We start from the raw sequence: 20,384 nt of genomic DNA, 5'->3' as shown, positions 1-20,384 counted from the left end.
CAATGTGTACACTATGGACTATATACATATATATATATATACATGTATATATGCATACACACACGCATACACACACATACTCCCAAACTATTTGAAAGTAATTTGCAGACATCATACTCCTTTATCCATAAGTACTTCAGTGTGCATTTCCTAAGAAAAAGAATTTTCTTTTCACCTAACCACCGTATATTTATCAACATTAGGGAACGTAACATCGTTATGGCCTATTATCTAATCCACATCCCACATTCACGTTTGGCCACTTATCCCACTGATATCCTATGGCCCTCCCCACCCTACCCCCAGCCTGGAATCCAACATAGGATCATGTACTGCATTTAGTGGTCATGTCTCTCTTGTCTCCTTTAATATATGACAATTCCCCAGCCTTTCCTTGTCTTTTGTGACCATGACATTTTCTGAAGGACACAAACCAGTTATTTTGCAGAACGTCCCCCCCCTTTGGGACATGATTCCTCATGATTAGATTTAGGTTTTGTGTCCTTCTCGGTACATCATATTGGGAGGTACCTGATTTCTGTTTGTGTCGTTATTGGTGATATTAGCTTTGATTACTTGGTATGATGCCCACTAGGTTAATCTTTGGTGAAGTTACTAATTTTCCTTGTGTAATTAGTGAACAGTCTGTTGGGGATACTTTGAGTCTATGTAATATCCTATTCCTAATCAGTCTTTCCCCCACTAGCTTTCGCATTCAGTGGTGATTCTCGGCAGAATCAATTACTACCATGATGGTTGCAAAATAATGGTTTCTCTGACTCCATCATCCCTTCTACATGTATTAGTTGGTATTCCACTGTAAGGAAGCACCTTCTCTTCTTCCTCAGTTATTTATTTAGTCATTTATTTTTAGCTGTCTGGACTCAGATTTTCATTTTATTCCATGAATATTTTGTTGCTATTATTATTTATTTCAGTGCTCAAATTGTTCCAGATTTGGCCAGTGGGAGCCCTTTCAAGCTGTCTCCTGTGTCCTTTTGACGCATCCTTGTCATTTTTTTTTTTTTTAAGCCCTTCCTTACTTTCTGGCATGAGATGTTCCAGCTCCTTTTGCACTTTTCTCTTCCGCAGCCCTGAAATCAGCCATTTCTCCAAAGAGCACTGGTTCCTTAAAGTGAGTAATGGTATTTAGAAACCAAGATCTGGATGCTATGTGTGTTTATTGCTGCTGGGGTATCTTTACTCCCAGACCCTTTAAGTGGACAGAGAGAAGGAATATAAATATAAAAACACACATATGTATCTATCCATCTGTATATCTTTATATATTAAAAGCCATAAACTGAAACTGATACCTCTAATTCCATTTGAACCCCACTGGGTTCATTCTTCTATTCTGTCCCCTTTCTTTAGTTTTAACTCCTTTCTCTAACAGTGAGAAACTGACTCTCATTCAGACTATTTACTTGTTTGCCAGGCATTGGTGGTCCAGTGGTAAAATTCTCACCTTCCATGCAGGAGACCTGGGTTTGATTCCCAGCCAGTGCCCCTCATGTGCAGCCACCCCTCACTTCTCAGTGGGTGTTGCTGTGATGCTGAACAGGTTTTAGCGGAGCTTCCAGACTGAGACAGAGTAGGAAGAAAGGCCTGTGATCTACTTCCAAAAATCAGCTGATGAAGACCCTGTGGATCACAATGGTCTCATCTGCAAACCATCATGGGGACGGCATACGACCAGGCAGTTTTTCATTTCATTGCTCATGGGGTCGCCGTGAGCTGGGGGCTGACTCAGTGGCAGTTAACAACAACAACAACAAAATTCATAGAAAATAAATTCAGAATTGATAACTCATACCTTCACAACAGACAATCTAGAATGTAATATTAGTTTGTAGTTATTTTTGTCTTTGTTCAAAAGTTGCTCTGGTTAGTTCCTTTTCACCCTCCAATGTGGTCGTTATTCATTTGAAGTACAGTAAGGTAAATTCCTTTCCCTTTGTATTCTATTTTAATTTTTTTTCTCTCATTTATTTTATTTTATTTCAGGTACGTAAAATATCAGCATGGTTCCAAAAGTCAAAAATACGTGAAAGGGTATATTCAGCACTAAGAATTTTTAAATGAATGTAATATTGGCTGATTCACTGAAGCACCCGGAAGAATAAACCTTTTGTAGTTGATTTTTAGCTGCTTTGCCTGATACTTAAGGGAAGAGTGTTAGGGCCTGCGTTGCTCCTCCTTGTGTTAAAGCCAGGTAGACTTCCTTGTGGCAGCTTGAGTCCTGCAGGAAAGGTGCCCTTTTCCCCAGGAGGTTGAGAAGGACAGGGGAAGCTCCTGTTTAGGTGACCATGGCATTTTGGGTACCAAAAAAAAAAAAAAAAGGATGTTATAATTTGCGGGGTGGTATCAGGTTTTATCAGGTTTCAGACTAAGATAGACTAGGAAGAAAGGCCTGGCCATCTACCTTAGAAAATCAACCAATGAAAATTCTGTGGATCTCGGTGATCTGATCCACCACCAATCATGGGAGCCATTTGCCACCAAGGGCTGGGCAGCACTGCATTCCCTTTGTGCACGGGGTCACCGTGAGTCAGGAGCCAACTCTAAGGCAGCCAACAACATCAGGTGTCCAGAGCACGTGTGCCTTCGAGCTCGAGGCAGAAGTGGCTGCCGCGTGGGGAAGGAGCTGCTGTGTGGTCCTGGGAGGCAGACCTCAGGCAGGAACCTGACGTCAGTGTCAGCATTTTCACAGTGCTTGAGGGTCTTGCAGTGGCGTGACCAGGTTGTGCCTCTGGGAGATTCCCAGCCTTGGGCAAGAATTAGGATGTGCAGGCACAGGAAAAATATAGATCAAGCATGCAGGAAGTACTGTATTTAGACACGGTCTCTTCTGTGTCCTAAGAGACCAACGTGGCCAGAAAGATCTCACATTTCTAGGAATGGCTAAGCCAATATTGACCGAGGGTGCTGCCCAGGTTCTAATCCAGGGAAATCAGACTTTGGCCACCCCACTGGGATCCTAGCACCCTCAGCTCCAGAGCCATGGTCATTCCCAACATGGGCTGGGGTGGCAGGGCAGATTTCCTTGGAGTCGTTTGTCCTGGTCCTGCTGGCATAATACAGAGGGTTTGGCTCCCCCAGTGTTTGCACTGGGCAAGGTTAGAGACATAGCTTCCAAAGTTGAGTGGTAGAGCAAGGATTCCTCCTTAAAAATGAGGGCAACAGGTTATCTGGGGGAAAATAGAAAATACATGGTCAACAAGATCTCTTTTCTTTCAAGAGAGAGAACTTCCCGGAAGAAATCCTCACCCACGTTTAAAATTTGGTGTGGTGCTTAGTACTGACAAATAGGCTTCAGGCTTATTTTCTTATGCAAGTTTACAAAACACCAGGGTGCAGGTGTGTAGCTATCTGCCTTCTACACAGGCACCACAGGGGGCCCACGGATGAGCTGGTCCTTGGCTGCCTACCAGTCACTGTGCCCCATACGTGGGGCCTGCAGAGCCCCAGGGGAGGGACACAGCTCCCAGCCTGCCCACTGGCTCACAGTTCAGCAGCAGCTTGGAGATGCCCTCTGGCGTTTAATTAATAATTAAACAATCAACTCCGAAAAAGCACACGGCTGGCTTGTGTGTGTATAATCCTGGCAGGACACGTTCCCATGAGTGCGGTTTGGAAGCAAGGGGCAGGTCATGTCTTGCTGTGACCCACCCCTGACCTGAGTGGGCAGAAGCAGCGTTTCTCACCTGACCTTTTGTCCTGCAGCTGCCAGAAGGCAAAAGGTGTCATCTCACATTTCAGATGTGTTTATGAAGGCCTGGCAGGTGACTGTTGGGAGGTGGCTGTTTGAGGTCAAAGGCTCCTGGGCAGGGGCTCCTGGCATCGACTCTGGCAGAAATTTTTCTTTCATCCTCGGCTCAGCTTGCTGGGTGTACGCAACAGAGTATTTCCTACCCTGGGCAAGATCTAGGTGCAACTTCCCTGCCATTCTAGATCCCCGATCAAGTTTAGAGAGTCTCCTTCCACCGGAGAAAGGCTTCACCCTTGGGGCTCAAACATCCACCAGGCAGTCATGGTATTTCCCGCGGGGTTGCAGACCCCTGGGCTCAAAGGGACAAGGCCCTGGGGAGGAAAAGGCATAACCCTGGTGGTGGGGAGCATGAAGGTGGGGTCGCCCGGGACCAAGCTCTACTTTGTGTCCTGAGTCATTGGGCTCCTGGAACCTGTCAAGCTTGTCCCTGCCAGGCTGGGGGGCCCCACAAGAGAGAGAGGAAGCGTCCCCTGGAGCAGGTTTTATGGTGTCCCTTCTGAGGAGCTGATTTGTTCCTCTTTTTTTAAATCTCCCTTCTCAGTCCCCATCTCTACTTCCCAGGATACCTCGTACGAGGCATAGCCTACCTGGCTTTGCTACCTCTCTCCCCCTCAACCTGTTATTCTATGTGATAGAACGTCAGATAGGATACTTCTTATTTTGGAGTTGGTGATTAGGGCCCAAATCTGAGGACAACTAGGTTTTAGGAGAGCTACCGACCATTGGGACCAGACCTCTACCCTGGGGCTTACTAGGATAGCAGAACTGGCCCTACTACTATCAACCATCGCCCCAGTGTTACACCTGCTCCCCTCCTCCAGGCAACAGAAATGACTGGGTGGAGGCACAAAGGGAGTCTTTGGAGCCAGGGACTTTGTGGGAGGAACATATTTGAAGTGAGAGATGATTCCTTACCCTCCCTTAGAGGAGAAAGTTGGGTGTGAGGCCCCAAGAAAATCACTACAGTGAGTAGGGGAAGCTGACATCTGCCTCCTACTGGATGTCTGCTATACTGCAGCCTGTGGAAGCAGGGGAGGAAACCTTGGAGAGAGCTGGCAGGACAGAGCAAGAGGCAGGCTGTGGAGCCGCCAGCTCTTCACCTTCTGGGTCAAGTAGCCACCATGCCAAGTGGGAGGTTTGCGCTGTCTAGCCAGCATTCTCCCTAGAAGGCTAGCTGTGGGACACTGGCACAGTGCTGAGGGGCATCCCGCAAGTGATGGGGCTGGAGAGGATGGTGGAGGAGGGAGAGGTACGCAAAAGGGGAACACCTAAGCTGGTACTTCGATGTCGACACCTGGGAGGCTGCCTGTCATTCTAAGAAGGCCCTGAAACATCCCTGGGGTCTCTGTATTACCTCTTTGGCATTTTATTCCAGGGTTTTCTGGTTCATCCCTTTTCCTATGATTTTGTTGCTGCTTCCCCTTCCTTCCCTCTTTCTCACTGGGCACTGTAGAATCTCAGTCTCTCTTTCTATAAAAACATCAGTGGGGTCAAACCTAGGCTCTTCCTGCCCAGTCTCTGATGTGCAGGCTGTAGGAAGACCTAGTTATATTCTTTTGTTAGTTGGTAAAAATAGTTAGACTCACGCCCTGTCTTAGTTACCTGCCGTAACAAATAATACCAGAACGGGGTGGCTTTAAAGATTGGAAATTTATTTTCTCACAGTTTTGGAGGCTGAAAGTCCAAATTGAGATCTCAGCCATGTTGATGTCTTCTGTGGGCCTTTCTTTTGGTTTCTGCAATCCTTGGCACTCTTTGCTTGTACGTGAATCCTCACATGGCATCTGTCTTCACCCGGTGTGTGTCTCAGTGTCTTGACTGCTCTTTTTATAAGACACCACTCAGAAGTTATTCGTTTTAGAAGCCACCCTACTCTGGTCTAACCTCATTAACATAACAAAAAAAAAAACACCCCTATTTCCAAACAGGATCATATTTGCAGGTACAGGGGTTTGGACCTCCAAATTTCTTTTTTGAAAACACAATTCAATCTATAAAACAAAAACCAAACTCGTTGCCATTGAGTCTATTCCAGCTCATAGTGATCCTATAGGACAGAGTAGAACTGTACCATAGCGTTTCCAAGGAGCGCCTAGTGGGTTCGATTCAATCTATCACACACCTTAAATATCCCTAATAGGCTATTGTGACTTGGTCACCAAGCCCATTTCAAACCATTTATATTTTTGTTTTGAGGGTAAAGAGTTTCCTGAAGTTTCCACCTGATCTGTAAGGTAACTGTAAGGCTGATTTACCAGTCCAGTGAGAACAAGGCAATGGAAGACTTTCCGTACATGACTGGGTAAACAAACAAGAAAACAAAACAGGCTTCGGTGTACAAATGTTAAGTTTAGGATAAAAGAGAAATAAAGTTTCCAAAATCACAAAGGGTGCTTTATGGGTAAAAGGCACATGTATTCACCATTAGCCAAAATCCAGAATGTGAGAACATGAAACATGGAAGACGTAAATTGAGGGGAGGAGAGGACAGGTGACCCTTAGGTAAGTGTCGTGCTGGGAAAGGTACGGATTTTACAATCTGTAGAGCTGGATTCAAACCCCAGTGTGGGACTTGGGGCATTCGCTTCCTCAGGACAGTCTGCTTCCTTGGCCATAAACCTGGACCCTGGCCCTGCCTGTCTCTCAGGGTTGTTGTGAGGCTCAAAAGAGAGACTTGATGTGGGAGCTAAAAGCAAAAACAAACAACAACAACTACAGCAAAACAAACCCACCATTGTTGAGTCGATTCTGACTCCTAGTGACCCCATAGGTCAGAGTAGAACTGCCCCACAGGGTTTCCAAGGCTGTAAATCTTTATGGAAGCAGACTGCCTCATCCTTCTCCCTCAGAGTGGCTGGTGGGCTTGAACCACCAACCTTTGAGTTAGCAGCCGAGCGGTCACCCGCTGTGCCACCAGGGCTCCGAGCTGAAAGCACGTCTAAATTATGCCTCTTTTGGTGTTGCTAATGGTTGCTATTGTTGCTGTTTCTAATAAATAATAGGCCTGTGATAGCCAAGATAGGAAGTTGAATACCAGCAAAGACAGGAAGTTGGGGCGTGTCCTGAATTTTGAGATTGAGATCCTGGAAAACAATCCTACATTCACCAAACAGGTCCCTGGGACTGTTTGTTCAAGGACAGACGTCGGTAGGCAGGGTCTTAGCTCTGAGCAACAATGACTGTTCTTACATTCATTGACTTTCAGAATGGTCTTTGTTTGTGGTTTGTGAAAGATGGATGAGCAGAAGTATACATAAGTAAACAAGTTGCTAGCTGGAGCTGAGAATTCATCTCAACCGTCAGGGACCTTGATAGGGGATACCAAGAGTCCTCTGTCCCCTGTGGCTTGATTGACGTCCTTAATGATTTGTTGAGGCCCTTTCTTGGTCTGTGAGTGTTATGACTCAAGAGGGAAGGAGAGGAGCTGAGATTCTCTCCTTTTGTTTTGGCCAAGTATGACTGGCCTCAATCTTTGGTCTTAGATCGTAGGTGCATCCACCATTGGATTTTTTTTTCTGTACTCTTGATTTTTCTGCCTTCTCACTGTGTTTATGGATAACACACTCTCATGAGTTACAGACACATTGCACACGATGATTCTTAAGAAGGTGCTTTCCCCTCCCTGCCCACCCCACCAGCTGAGACTCGCTAGCCGCTGCTATGGGTTGAGGTATTGGAAGAGTCTACTGATGTCTGAATTTAGATTAATTACAAAACTGCTAGGGCAGTCTACAGCTTGAGTTGCTACTGGTTTTCTTTAGAATCATTTTAGTATTTCCGCAAGGTGTTAGTGTTTTGAGTGTTTTATAAGTTACCTTGTTATTTTAGAATTGAAAAAGTGAGCAAGGAATTTGATTAACCACTTATTAGCCTCTGATCCTAAACAACTGCCAAATGATATTTGTAGAATCCTAGGGTATTAGAATGGAAGGAGACTCAGAACTCACTGTATCCATCAGTGTTCAGTCAGGAAAAGAGATATTTCAAACAGAGGGAATTTAATCCACGAAATTGATTATACCGAGGTGCTGGAAGAGCTGAAGGAGTCCACAGGGAAAAGTAAGGTTACCCAAAGATTAGTAATTGCTGAGGCTGCTATTACTCCTAGGCCTGGAGGAATAAAAGTGAAGATGGTGTTACCCAGAGCTCGTGGCCACTGCCTGAGCTGGAACCCAGAATCCAACACTCACTGCCCACTGCTGCTGCCACCACTGTGGCTTCCTCCCCTGCTAGAGCTGCCATCAGAAGCTGGGAAAATGACTTCTGCTTTTCTCCCATCATTCATCTCTCACCAGTGCCTCCTCCTGGCAGGATCTAACAGGAAGCCAGGCGGCAAAGGAGTCTGGGAAATGTAGCTTGCAGGCGTCCTGCCCCAGGGTGGAGAGGAGAGTCTAAGACAATGTGGAGCTGAGACAACAGACACTGTCCAGCACAATCACTTTGTCCAATTCTCTGTCTTTCAGATGAGACCCAGACCCAGGGAGGTTAAGGGTAAGTGACATGCCTGTTATCACACAGCTAGCTGGTGACCCAGGTAGGACTGCAAGCCAGGTCTGCAAATTCTCCCTTTATTCCTCTTTCCAGAATAGTGTGAGTTGTTGAATTTTAGGATCAACAGTGATTCAGTAATCATCCATTTAAAAAATTCTTTTTTATTCAGATGAAATTCACACAACATAAAATTAACCATTTAAAGTGCATAATTCAGTGGCAATTAGTAAGTTCACAGTATTGGGCAGCCACCACCTCTATCCAGTCCCAAAACATTTTCATCACCCCAAAGAAAACCCTGTTCCTAATAAGAAGTTACTCAGTAACCAGCCATTTTTAAAAACCTAGGTGCTACACTAACATGAAGAATTTAATTTATAAGAATTCAGATGCTAGAAATTTCTTAAGGTATGACATCCCCAGAGAACAGATCAATAAAATTGGCAAGATAGATTTCACATGGTGGTCAACATCTGCCAGGTGCACTCTCAATTAATGATGCGAGCAGATTAGATTCTAATTTAGCTAACTTTATTCTGGGTAAGTGTCTTAGTTGTCTAGTGCCGCTATAACAGAAATACCACAAGTGAATGGCTTTAACAAAGAGAAGTCTATTTTCTCACAGTAATGTAGGCTAAAAGTCCAAAATCAGGGCATCAGCTCCAGGGGAAGATTTCTCTCTCTGTCGGCCTTCTCATCAATGTTCCCCCAGACTAGGAGCTTCTCTGTGCAGGGACCCCAGGTCCAAAGGACGTGCTCTGCTCCCAGCACTGCTTTCTTGGCGGTATGAGGCCCCCTCTCTGCTGGTTTCCCCTTCCATTTTATCTCTTGAGAGACAAAAGGTGGTGCAGGCCACACCCCAGGGAAACTCCCTTTACATTCGATCAGGGATGTGATCTGGATAAGGGTGGTGTTACAATCCCACCCTAATCCTCTTTGACATAAAATTATAATCACAAAATGGAGGACAACCACACAATTCTGGGAATCATGGCCTAACCAAACATATTTTGGGGGACACAATTCAATCCATGACAGTAAGCTAATTTAGATAAATGAGAATGAGATTGGAAATGTAGAACCCTTTAGATTCCACTCGAAAACCCACACTTGTGTTCACAGGTGAAGTTTGCTTTTGAGGTTTGAGTCATAATGAGGGGCACTGGTGGCGCCTGGCCAACTGGTCTCTGTTTGTCCAGATCACAGCACTGGTCTTTCTCCAAAGTGCTCAGTTCATTTTCTCAGACTTTTAGTATTTTTTTTACTACATAAGTTGTAATAAAGTCATTGTACAAAATTTTTAGAAAAATACATGTAACTACAAGAAAAGAATTAAAATCACCCATGAATCAAGCGCCAGCAAATATACCTGTTAACGCTTTGCTGTAGATCTGCCTAGCTTTTCTATGCACATTTACCACATGGTTTTTGTTTATGTTTTTACAAAACTGAGATCATAAAGTAAATACTGTTTTGTAACCTGCCCCTCCCAATGATCGTCTTTTTGTGTCATCCGCTTGGTAGTCCATTATCATAATGTATTCATCAATCCCTTTTTGTTAAACATTTAGATCATTTCTGGTTTTTTTTAGGTTGTTTATAAACAAAACTGCAAACGCTAGCCTTGTAGCTAAAGCTTTACCACATTTTTATTATTTTACCTGAATATGAGGTCGAGGTGGCGTAGTGGTTAAGTGCTATGGCTGCTAACCAAAGGGTCGGCAGTTTGAATTTGCCAGGCGCTCCTTGGAAACTCTATGGGGCAGTTCTACTCTGTCCTAAAGGGTCGCTATAAGTTGGAGTCGACTTGATGGCACTGGGTTTGGTTTTTTTTTTTTTTTGTATGAGGTCAAGCATTGCACAGCCATTTACTAACTTCTGAGTGCTCAACCTTTGGTGACTGATCTCTATGGAAGACTGAGACTGCCCTCCTCCTGAAGTCTGAATCTTTCCCACACTTGGCCAGGCTCGTCCCTTGGCCACCTTACACCAATAGCCATTTTCACAGTTGCTTCAGGAACCTACAGGTTTTTTCAGGAACCTGCAAGTCCCTCTCCCACCTAGCTACAGCCTTCCCATTAAGAATCCTTGGGTGCTATCCTGTACTGGAAGCCTCCAGCCAGTTCCTTTTCCTGCCCCTGCTTCCCTTTTCTATCAAAAGCTCAGTAAGCTTCTTGAAGGACTTAGGGCTGTGAGTAGGACTATTCCTCTGACATTAGGGACCACACTGGCATTTGCAGTGCAGCCTGGGAAATCCTGCCATGTGTGAGATATATTTCTACTAAGTTCCAGCCAACTTGATTTCAAGTCTGCTTTTGGAGCACCTTCATGCTGTCCGCATGTTGGGCCCTGCTGTGCACATTTGCAGTGAACAACAGATCGCAGTTCTCTGCAAGGGAACCCCACGTCAGCTAGAATTATTCATAAGACTTCCATAAATGAAGAGATGTCCCTTAACTTTTGCGAACTTGTATCAATTCATCTTAAATTATGGATGCTTAAAATATAATGTAAAAAGCAGGGAGTGGTGATTACCCTGTGACTTTGAAAACATCATTGAATGCATTTTCTAGGCCAAAAGTAAGGGCACCTATAAAAGGGTCAAGGGAGAAAAGAACATAAAAGCAGATGATTCAAATCAGGGCTTACATTCATTAGGAAGGCCCTTTAATTGATCAGAGAAATCAGACAGTGGGAGCATTGAAGGTACCAACCACCCTCTCCCCTAGCCTACTACTACTAAGAACAGCTAGCATTTCTTAAACACCTACTGTGTGCCAGGTACTGTTACATACGTACCATATTCTGTCTCTAGTCCTTAAAATCTTATAAGGTAGATATTCTGAATTTATAGAGGAAGAAACTGAGGCTTAGAGGTATTAAGTGATTTTTGTGGGATCACAGGATCAGGAGGTTGGGATTTTAACTGCAAAGTATCTAGTTTCAAAGTCTCTTTGGACCCTTCCACATGACCAAATGCATCTTTTGGCTCCACAATGAGGGAGCTGCAGTTGGTGGAAGGTTCTTAGAATCATTGGCTAAGGAATCAAGACACAACAGAGTGTATTAGTTTAAGTAACACTGTCTCCTTCCTGAAATAGATAGGCCCCAAATCTCAGTGACTTCACACAACGAAAGTTTCTTTCTTTCTCATGTAGAGTCCGGTGAGGTAGGGCTCTGCTCCACACAGTCATTCATAGACCCAGGATGACAGAGAGTCCACTATTTTCTACACATCACAGTTGCCCTGGGCATCAACATCTGACTGATAAAGGAGTGGAGTAGGATGGTGGGGACTGGAGGATTGTGTGGGAGAATTATGGGTGAGGTCTAGAATTGTCATACGTCACTTCTACCTACATTCCATTGGCCAGAACTTAGTCACATGGCCACACCTAACTGCAAAGAGGCTGGGAAATGTAGTCTATGTATCCAGGAGGAAAGAGAACTGAGTTGCTGAACAACTAGTGTCTGCTACACATGGGTACAGGAATCAGTGCTGTGAGGAGAGAACAGTGATTTTATTGTAGAATTTGTCTTCTAGACTCTGTGTGTGTGTGTACACACATGTGTGCACAGACCTGCCTTGACACAGTAAGGGGGGAGTATCCAGACAAAGAGCCTCGGAAGAAAGGCCTGGTGATCTATTTCTGAAAAAAATCAGCCAGTGAAAACCCTATGGATCATACTAGTCCGATCTCATTGTGTATGGGATTGCCATGAGTCGGGGACCAACTCAACAATAACATTTTTAAGCTGAGTTCTCCTAACTCCTCCTGCTCCACTTCCGTTTTCTCACCTCGCTGGTCCTCTCGAGCTGACTTCTGTGTGCTCTGTCCTCAGGGGGCCCTGGCCCAGCCCCAGCCCTGGTGGAAGATCCAGCTGTTCGTCTGGGAGCCAGTGCTATTCGGGACCTGGGATGGGGTGTTCACGTCCTGCATGATCAACATTTTTGGGGTTGTCCTTTTCTTGAGGACCGGCTGGCTGGTGGTGAGTGATGAGCTGGTGGCCCTGGAGCCTCTCATGGGCTTGTGACGTTGGGGGGCTCTATCACTCTTGGCCTTCCACAGTGCAGGTGACAGATTCCTGAAGCGCAGATACTCCAGAAACATGAAACAAGAAGAAGCCTGTTGAGTAAAGAGCACGGGTTTCAATGAGAACCCTGGGACCAGGGCTCAGATGACGGTTCGGATGGACGCCTCACCATGGGTATAACTAGAGATATGAGCGCAGATGGCGGGTGCATATCATGGGTGGAGCTAGAGGTGGGTCATCGAGCTTGCGCTGATGGCAAGTTTGCCTCCTGTTGTGGCCCTCTCCAGCGACCCCGGTGCTCTTCATCTTGTGCCTTCCCAATGGCACCAGCTCCTCACCCCCAAATACAAATACGACCTAAACGTGATCTATAGTTTCCAGACCTTCCATTAGTTTTCCCTGAAAAATCACATTTGATTATTGAACAAAGGCAAATGTGAAATTCCAAAAATAAAGCAGAGCATCTAGGGGATAGCAGAAAATTAAAACGAGTAACGATCAGGCCAAACTTATTTTTAAGTCTGAAATAGTAACTCCAAAGAATGATTTGGCAGCATGCTTTTAATTTGGAAACTGTCAAAGTGGCAGTTAGGTATGAAAACTTAGCGATGTTATTGGTACAGGATATCTTATTATCATAGGCAGACAATTTAAAACCGTGAACGAAGGAAGAAAACAGTAATTCTACAATTTCATTAAAAATATAAAATCAGCAGGGTAAGTAACCGCCATGCTCAGATGTCACAGTCACTTGGGTGGAGCGTGACAGCATCCAGGTCACAGGAAGCTGGGGCTGGGGAGATGGGTGGAGCAGGCTGGGGAGAGTGGGCACTTCGGTTAGCTTCTATCAGTTCTTCTCCCTCCCCTGGCCCTACCGCTTCCATCGTTCATTGCCACCACTGTTTAGAAATCTCAGCAGGCAATCAGGAGTCTCTTTTCACATGATCTGACATCATCATTGAAAGTTGTTTTCTAGAGAGAGCCCGCAGATATCCTTATATGCCAACCTAGCTATTAGGGCACAGCTGAAAAAAAAAACAGCTGAGGAGATGGACTATTAACCCATTGATCTTTGTCATCTTCATAGCAAGCAGCTAAGATTTATTGAGCACTTACCATATGACTGTAGATGAGACTGCAGCCTAGCTGACAGCTTATCTGCAGCCTTATGAGAGACGTGGAGGCAGAGGCACCAACCTAGGTTGCACCAGGATTCCTAAACCATGAAAATTGTACGATTATACATATTTGTTGTTTTAAGTGACTAAAATGGTAGTTCAAAGTGCTTTAAATGTATTAGTCCTCCTAAAGTGTAATATATCCTGATAGCTATAAGTATTATTGTTCTCCCCATTTTCCAGATGAGGAAACTGAGCACAGGGAGGTTAAGTAACTGTAGCCACAGTTGAGGATGTGCTCACTGCCTTAGCTTCTTCTCAACATAATGTTTGGATTCAGAGCCTTCCCTTTCTGGGGGTACACATTGATTTCCAGACTCATGTGTCCCCTGGGGATCTCTTTCCTCCTCCTGGTCGTCTTACTAGGTCAGCCAGCTAGCTGGTCAGAGGCCCCACCCCTTGGTCTGAAATTTATTTCATTTATTTCATGTACTTTTGAGTCACAGCCACTTGAGTGAGTGCACCCTGACACAGCCCTTAATGATTCATGTATTTGCATTTTATTTATATTCTCTTCTATTACCAAAAGGATTTAAGGTAGTTAATAAAGAGACCTACCGTATTTCAAGCTAAAAAATAATGGAGGGGAAAAAAAAAGTCGTGGCCAAGAGAGAATAAACATAGTGTCTTAGTGTGGGTTCTCTAGAGGAGCAAAACCAGTGAGGTGTGTGTGTGTGCGTAGAGAGAGAGGGTGAGACAGAGAAAGAGAGAGACAGACAGAGAGATGTTTACTTCAAAGAAATGGCTCACCCAATTGTAGGGACTGGCAAGTGCCAAATCTATAGGTCAGGTGGCAGTTGGAGACCTCTGCTGGCTCACGGGGTTGCAGGAGCTGACAAACCCAAAACCTGCAGGTCAGGCAGCAGGCTGAAGGCCTCTACTGGTTCATGAGGTTGCAGGGGCTGGTGAATCCAAAACCTGAGGTCAGGCAGCAGGCCAGAGACTTCAGGCTTATGTCCCAGGAACCAGAGGTTAGGCGATGAGAAGAGTGCAGGGTCAAGAGAGAACGAGCTTTGTCAGAACATCCATTTATATACTGGAGGCAGGCCACGTTGTCCCCCAGGAAACGCCCCTTTCAACTGATTGCCTGATCACTTCAGATCACATCATAAAGATGATTACATTATGGTTAAGCAACCAGTCCAGTGTCTGCCAAACCTGCCAAACTGAGCATCATAGCCTAGTCAAGTTGACACATAACATTAACCATGACTTATAGGCATGCAGCTCACGGCAGCAATTCCTACCAGGGCCTACACATGCAAGCTGAGCTTTAGCAGTTCTTCCTATTGACTAGTTCACGCTTGCACGAACACCCAAAGCCAAATGAGCAGTACCTTCCCAAAACTTCCTACCCCAGCAGGCTCTGAAGGGACAGTGGGCAAAAGGCTGTGTCTCCTGGGCCCACTGTGTGGAATATTACAGTAGAAGGGGGTTTTATGGGGGAAAGAAATCCAAACTTGGTCCATACGAAATTCACAGTTAATGGAAGGGTTAAGATACACTCCCAAGAATGAGTCCTTAGGTGGTACAAACGGTTAAGTGCTCAGCTACTAACCAGAAGGTTGGCCATTTGAATCCAGGAGAGGTGCCTTGGAAGGAAGACCTGATGATTTATTTCCAAAAGGTCACAGCCACTGAAAACTCCATGGAGCAGCTCTACTCTGAAACACATGGGTTGGCATGGGTCGGAGTCTACTCAATGGCAATTAGAAAAAACTCCTAACACTGTGTGAATTAGCAGGAATTTTTTTTAATAGAATCAGGCAGCAAGGATCCTGGCAGTGAGAAAAGGGAGAAGAAAAGCTGCCCAACTCTGATCCCTGGAGTGCTGTTGTACATCTCAGACTAGTGGTGGAGCCCCCCAATTTATCTCATGAACAGAGATTTATCCATGAACAGAGGAGTAGAGCACCCCTGACTTCCAGGAACCATCTCTAGCTTCTTTTAAGGCTTCTCAGCTCTTGAGGGGGCTCTGCGCACTCCTGATTTTCTCTCTGACACCCATAACCCAGGGTCTTGCCTGCAACACGGCTTGTCTCCGTTGCCCCTGCCATTGTAAAGCACCCAGCATTGCAGCTCCTTCTGAGGTGCCGTCTATACTGTGTCCATTTCCTCTCTGGACTCTTGCTTTTCACACTGAAATGAGTCTGTCTCCGTGGGTACCTCTCCAGGCACGTGTGTGCATTTATTCACTCAACAAACATTTAATGAGAGCTTCTTATATGGCAGTTGTGCCAAGCCCCAAGGGTGCAAAGGAGAATCAAACACAGTGCCGCCCTTCAGGAGGGCTTGGAGATAGCCACACTCAGTATGAAAAGTTCGTGCTAACGCTGGGCCCTGGGTGCTGCGGGAGCCCAGAGGAGGGGTGACAGAGAAAGCTCGCTGGAGGCTGGGCTGTGCAGGGAGCATTGAAGTAAACCTGGCGAAGAAGGGGAACGAGCAGGAAAGGCATCCCTGGCAGGGGGCCAAGCCTGGGTAAGGTGGGGTGGGGAGAGAGCATGTGACCATGTGCCAGGACACGGAGTATGCGTGTTGTGGGGAGGGGTCTGCCAAGGAATGAGAGGTACTGGGGAGGTAGAGAGGGCCAGGTGAATGCCTTAAATAGCTTTGACTTTACCCTATAAGGAGTCCTGGTGATACAGTGGTTAAGAGCTATGGCTGCAAACCAGAATATCAGCAGTTCATATCCACTAGCGGCTCCTTGGAAACCCTATGGGGCCATTCTACTCTGTCATACAGGGTCGCTGAGTTAGAATCAACTCAATTGCAATGGGTTCTTTTTTTTTTACCCTATAAACAGTGGGATGAGCTTGAAGCAAGGACATTTCCTTTCATCTAGGATTTCTTCCGGAATCCCTGAGTGGTGCAAACGCTTAATGTGCTCGGCTGCTAACTGAGAGGTTGGAAGTTCAACTCCACCCAGGGGTGCCTCAGAAGAAAGGTCTGCCAATCTACCTCTGAAAAACCAGCCGTTGAAAACCCTGTGGAGCACAGTTCTACTCTGACACACAAGGGGTCGCCACGAGTCGGAGCTGACTCCGCAGCAGCTGGTGCTGGTTGGATTTCTTCCAGGCTTTACCCCTTGTGGTGCCGCCTTTGTCCCTTGCCCGTTGCTGCACCACCGTGGCCCAGCTCTGCTTCCTGGATTCCAGCAGTGGAGAGGTGGTCAGTGCTCCCAGGAGGGACTGTGGCTGGTGGGGCCTCCTTATTCTAAATGTTGACCTTGCTCCTTGCTGCAGGGAAACACAGGCGTGCTCATGGGCATGGTCTTGGTGTCCTTCGTCATCCTCGTGGCCCTTGTTACCGTGGTGTCTGGCATCGGGGTCGGGGAGCATTGCAGCATCGGCAGTGGTGGCGTCTACTCCATGATCTCCTCCGTCCTCGGTGGGCAGACCGGAGGCACAGTTGGACTTCTGTACGTGTTTGGACAGGTGAGTGGGCTGGGGAGCCAGGGCTGGGATGCTGAGCTCCTGGGCCACCTGCTTACGTGATTCTCTTCCCTTGCCTTGCTGGTCGCCAGCATCTTCTCATCTGACCCAGTCAGAGGCAAGGGTGGAACAATTGCCCCCATTTTACAGATGAGCAGGCTGGGGCTCTTGGAGGAGCCTCAGCCCACAGTCCACCTCCACCACTCAGTCCTCATGAATTCCTAATTTGATCAGGGAGGCAGAGCCAGGCCCATAACCATCCTTGCTGCCCTTTCTATGGACAGAGTACACAGCAAGTGGCTGCAGCGGGTGGCCTGGTCCCTGGGGCACTTTAGCACTGGAGAAGGGGCATTTTGGTAGAAGCAGGTACTTCTCAAATGAGTAGGGCTCTCAGTCGCATTGGTAGCTTGGATGGCCTTAGCTGGGAGGCTGATGGCCCCGGTGTGGGGAGCTCTGTCTGAGAAGGAGACCACTAAAGAGCAGACAGCTTCATCCGGATGGCTGAAGGCTTGCAGAAACCGAACGAGTTAGGGAGAAATACTAAGGTTTATTTAGCTGAAACACAGGGATGGTGACTTAATGCTGAGGAAACAAAGTGCGGACATTAAGAAGCAGCTCTTTGTAAGCATTTTTTTGGATTGAAAAAGGCTTTTATGAGGGTGCGAAGGATGGTGGGTGGTTGAAAAAACAGTTTAAAGAAAAGAATTTGTTTAAGTGAGAGTACAAGAGGCTCCTTGGAGAAAGCATCGGTTTTGTTGCTTTTATTTGTAAGCAGCAGGGGCAGGGTGTTTCAGCATCAATACATGTGATTCTCCAATAGCGCAAAGCCCTGGGTGCGTGTGTGTAGGACAGACACACGGAAGGCAGACAGATTGTCCCTGCGCTCTTAAGAAGCACTGGGCTTTACTGGAGAAGGGGCTTTACTCAGTAGTTTGAGAAAGGAATAATAAATAGTCAGTTAACTTTATTACCCTGGGGATTGGTGGGTGTATCGATGTTTCGCTTCTCTGCTACCTTATAGCCCAGCAGGCTGCAAGATGAGCAGAAGTTCTCAATTTTTTCACCTTCTGAGTAGACAAGAGCCAGCCTCTTGAAGCAGACACCTCAGATAGGGGACCAGTGCTGAAGAGGTGGGAAGGGGCCTGGATAGAGAGAGCAAGCTGTGATACTGAAGGACCCCCTTTTGTGGGCTGATTTGGAAGGAAAGATGTACACAAACAAAACGTTTTCTAAGTGCTGGCAACCATAGCATCAACATCCCTGCTTGTTTTGCCTCCTTTCCTTTTGGTCCCTGATCAGGTGTTGGAGTCCCTGAGGTCAGTGTCTTTGGTGTGCCTTGCTTTGTCGGAAGCTGAGCTGGGCTGGGGATCTCCGATCAGGGTGTGGTTGCTGTATAATCCGCGTGATGGGTTGCTGGATTCTATTTGCTAGTATTTTGCTGAGGGTTTCCGTATCTGTAGTCATAAGGAATATTAAGCTGTAGATTTATTTTCTTGTTATGCCTTTGTCTGGTTTTAGTATCAGGGTAATGACGGCCTCGTGGAATGAATTGGGACATGATACCTGCTATTCTGTTTTTTTTTGTGTGTGTGTATGTGTTAATTTTTCTTTAAACGTAAGATGGACTTTACCAGTGAAGCCATCAGGGCTAGAGTTTTCCTTTTTGGAAAGTTTTTTTTTTTTTTTTTCTTACTAATTCAGTCTCTTTACTCGTTATAGGTCTATTTAGATTTTCTATGTCTTTTTGAGTCAGTTTTGGTAGTTTGTGTCTTTCTAGGAGTTTGTCCATTTCACCTAGGTTATAGAATTTATTGGCATACAGATGTTCATAGTATTCCCTTGTAATCTCTCTTATTTCTCTTTCAGTCCTGATTTTAGTAATTTGCGTTTTCTCCCTTTTCTTTCTTGGTCAGTCTAGTTCAAAGTTTATCCATTTTGTCGATCTTTTGAAATAATTTACTTTTGGTTTTGTTGATTTTATCTGTTTTTCTAGTCTCTATTTCATTTATTTTCTCTAATCTTTATTATTTCCTCCTTTCTGCTTTCTTTAGGTTTAGTTTGCTCTTTTTCTTTTTATTGTACTTTAGATGAAAGTTTACAGAAAAAACTAGTTTCTCATTAAACACCATACATACTATTTTATGACATGGTTACCAACCCCACGACATGTCAGCACTCTCCCTTCTCAATCCTGGGTTCCCTATTAGCAGCTTTCCTGTCCTCTCCTGCCTTTCAGTCCTTGCCTCTGGGCTGCTGTGCCCCTTTAGTCTGGTTTTGTTTTATGGGACTGTCTAATCTTTGGCTGAAGGATGAACCTTGGGAGTGACTTCATTACTGAGCTGAAACGGTATCTGGGGGCCGTACTCTTGGGGTTTCACTAGTCTCTTCAGGCCAGTAAGTCTGGTCTTTTTTTGTGAGTTGGAATTTTGTTCTATATTTTTCTCCAGTTCTGTCTGGGACCCGCTATTGTGACCCCTGTCCTTTTTCTTGTTTCTTAAGGTGAAAAGTTAGGTTATTGATATAAGATCTTTCTTCTTCCAGAGTATGGTTGGAGTTTCTGAGCTTCCCTATTTATGGTTCTTATTAACCTCATACCCCTCATTCCAAGGCATGCAAGCACTCATTTATTTTACTTTATTAAAAATAAAAAATATTTTTTAAAAATAGTATTTTATTGTGTTTTTGACAAAAGTTTACACAGCAAGTTAGGTTCCCATTCAACAATTTCTACACAAATTGTTCAGTGACATTTGTTACATTCTTCACAAAGTGTCAACATTCTGATTATTTCCATTCTGGTTGTTCCATTTCCATTAATCTAGTTTCCCTGTCCCCTTACCTTCTCATCTTTGCTTTAAAGTGATTGTTGACTGTCTGGTCTCATATAGATAATTTTTTAAAGAAGCGCAGTCCACACGGGTGATATTCTTTATTTTGTAAGCTAATGGGTTATTTAGCTAAAGGGTGACCTCAGGGGATAGTTTCAGTTCAAGATTTGAAGGCTATCTCAGGGCAATAGTCTCGGGAAGTTCTCTAGTTTCAATTTGTCCAGTAAGTCTAGACTTTTTAAGAATTCGAGTTCTGTTCCATATTTTTCTTTTATTCTATCAGGATCCATCTATTGGACCCTGATCAGAACTGTTGGTAGTGTTAGCCAGGCACCATCTTGTTCTTCTGGTCTAAGGGTAGATGAGACTGTGGTTCATGTAGACAGTCCTGTAGACTAGTTTCTTCTTTGAGTCTTAAGTTTTCTTCTTTCTCTTTTGCTGTAGACGTGTAGAGACCAATAGGTGTATCTTAGATGGCTGCTCGCAAGGTTTTAAGACCCCAGGCACTTCTCACCAAACTAGGATGTAGAACATAAACTTTATCAACTATATTATGCCAGTTGACCAAGATGTTCTATGAGATTATGGTCCTAAGACTTCAAAACCAGAAAACTAATCCTGTGAGGTATTTGGTAATATCTGAGAAGTA

General features: G+C 45.2%; 1 protein-coding gene across 1 annotated transcript in view; it reads left to right on the top strand.

The window, feature by feature from the left end:
• Positions 1 to 4,988: 4,988 nt before the first annotated feature.
• Positions 4,989 to 20,384, top strand: part of SLC12A8 (solute carrier family 12 member 8) — a 170,306-nt gene continuing 154,910 nt past the window's right edge. The window contains exons 1-3 of the mRNA XM_064286104.1: positions 4,989 to 5,021; positions 12,107 to 12,253; positions 16,719 to 16,910. Of these exons, the coding sequence (XP_064142174.1) occupies positions 4,989 to 5,021; positions 12,107 to 12,253; positions 16,719 to 16,910 (372 nt within the window). The remainder of the gene's footprint in view (positions 5,022 to 12,106; positions 12,254 to 16,718; positions 16,911 to 20,384) is intronic.

Source organism: Loxodonta africana, chromosome 1, assembly GCF_030014295.1.
Source record: "Loxodonta africana isolate mLoxAfr1 chromosome 1, mLoxAfr1.hap2, whole genome shotgun sequence".
Lineage (NCBI taxonomy): Eukaryota > Metazoa > Chordata > Mammalia > Proboscidea > Elephantidae > Loxodonta > Loxodonta africana.
Note: the sequence above shows the minus strand (reverse complement) of the source record. Positions and strands in the feature narration are given on the sequence as shown.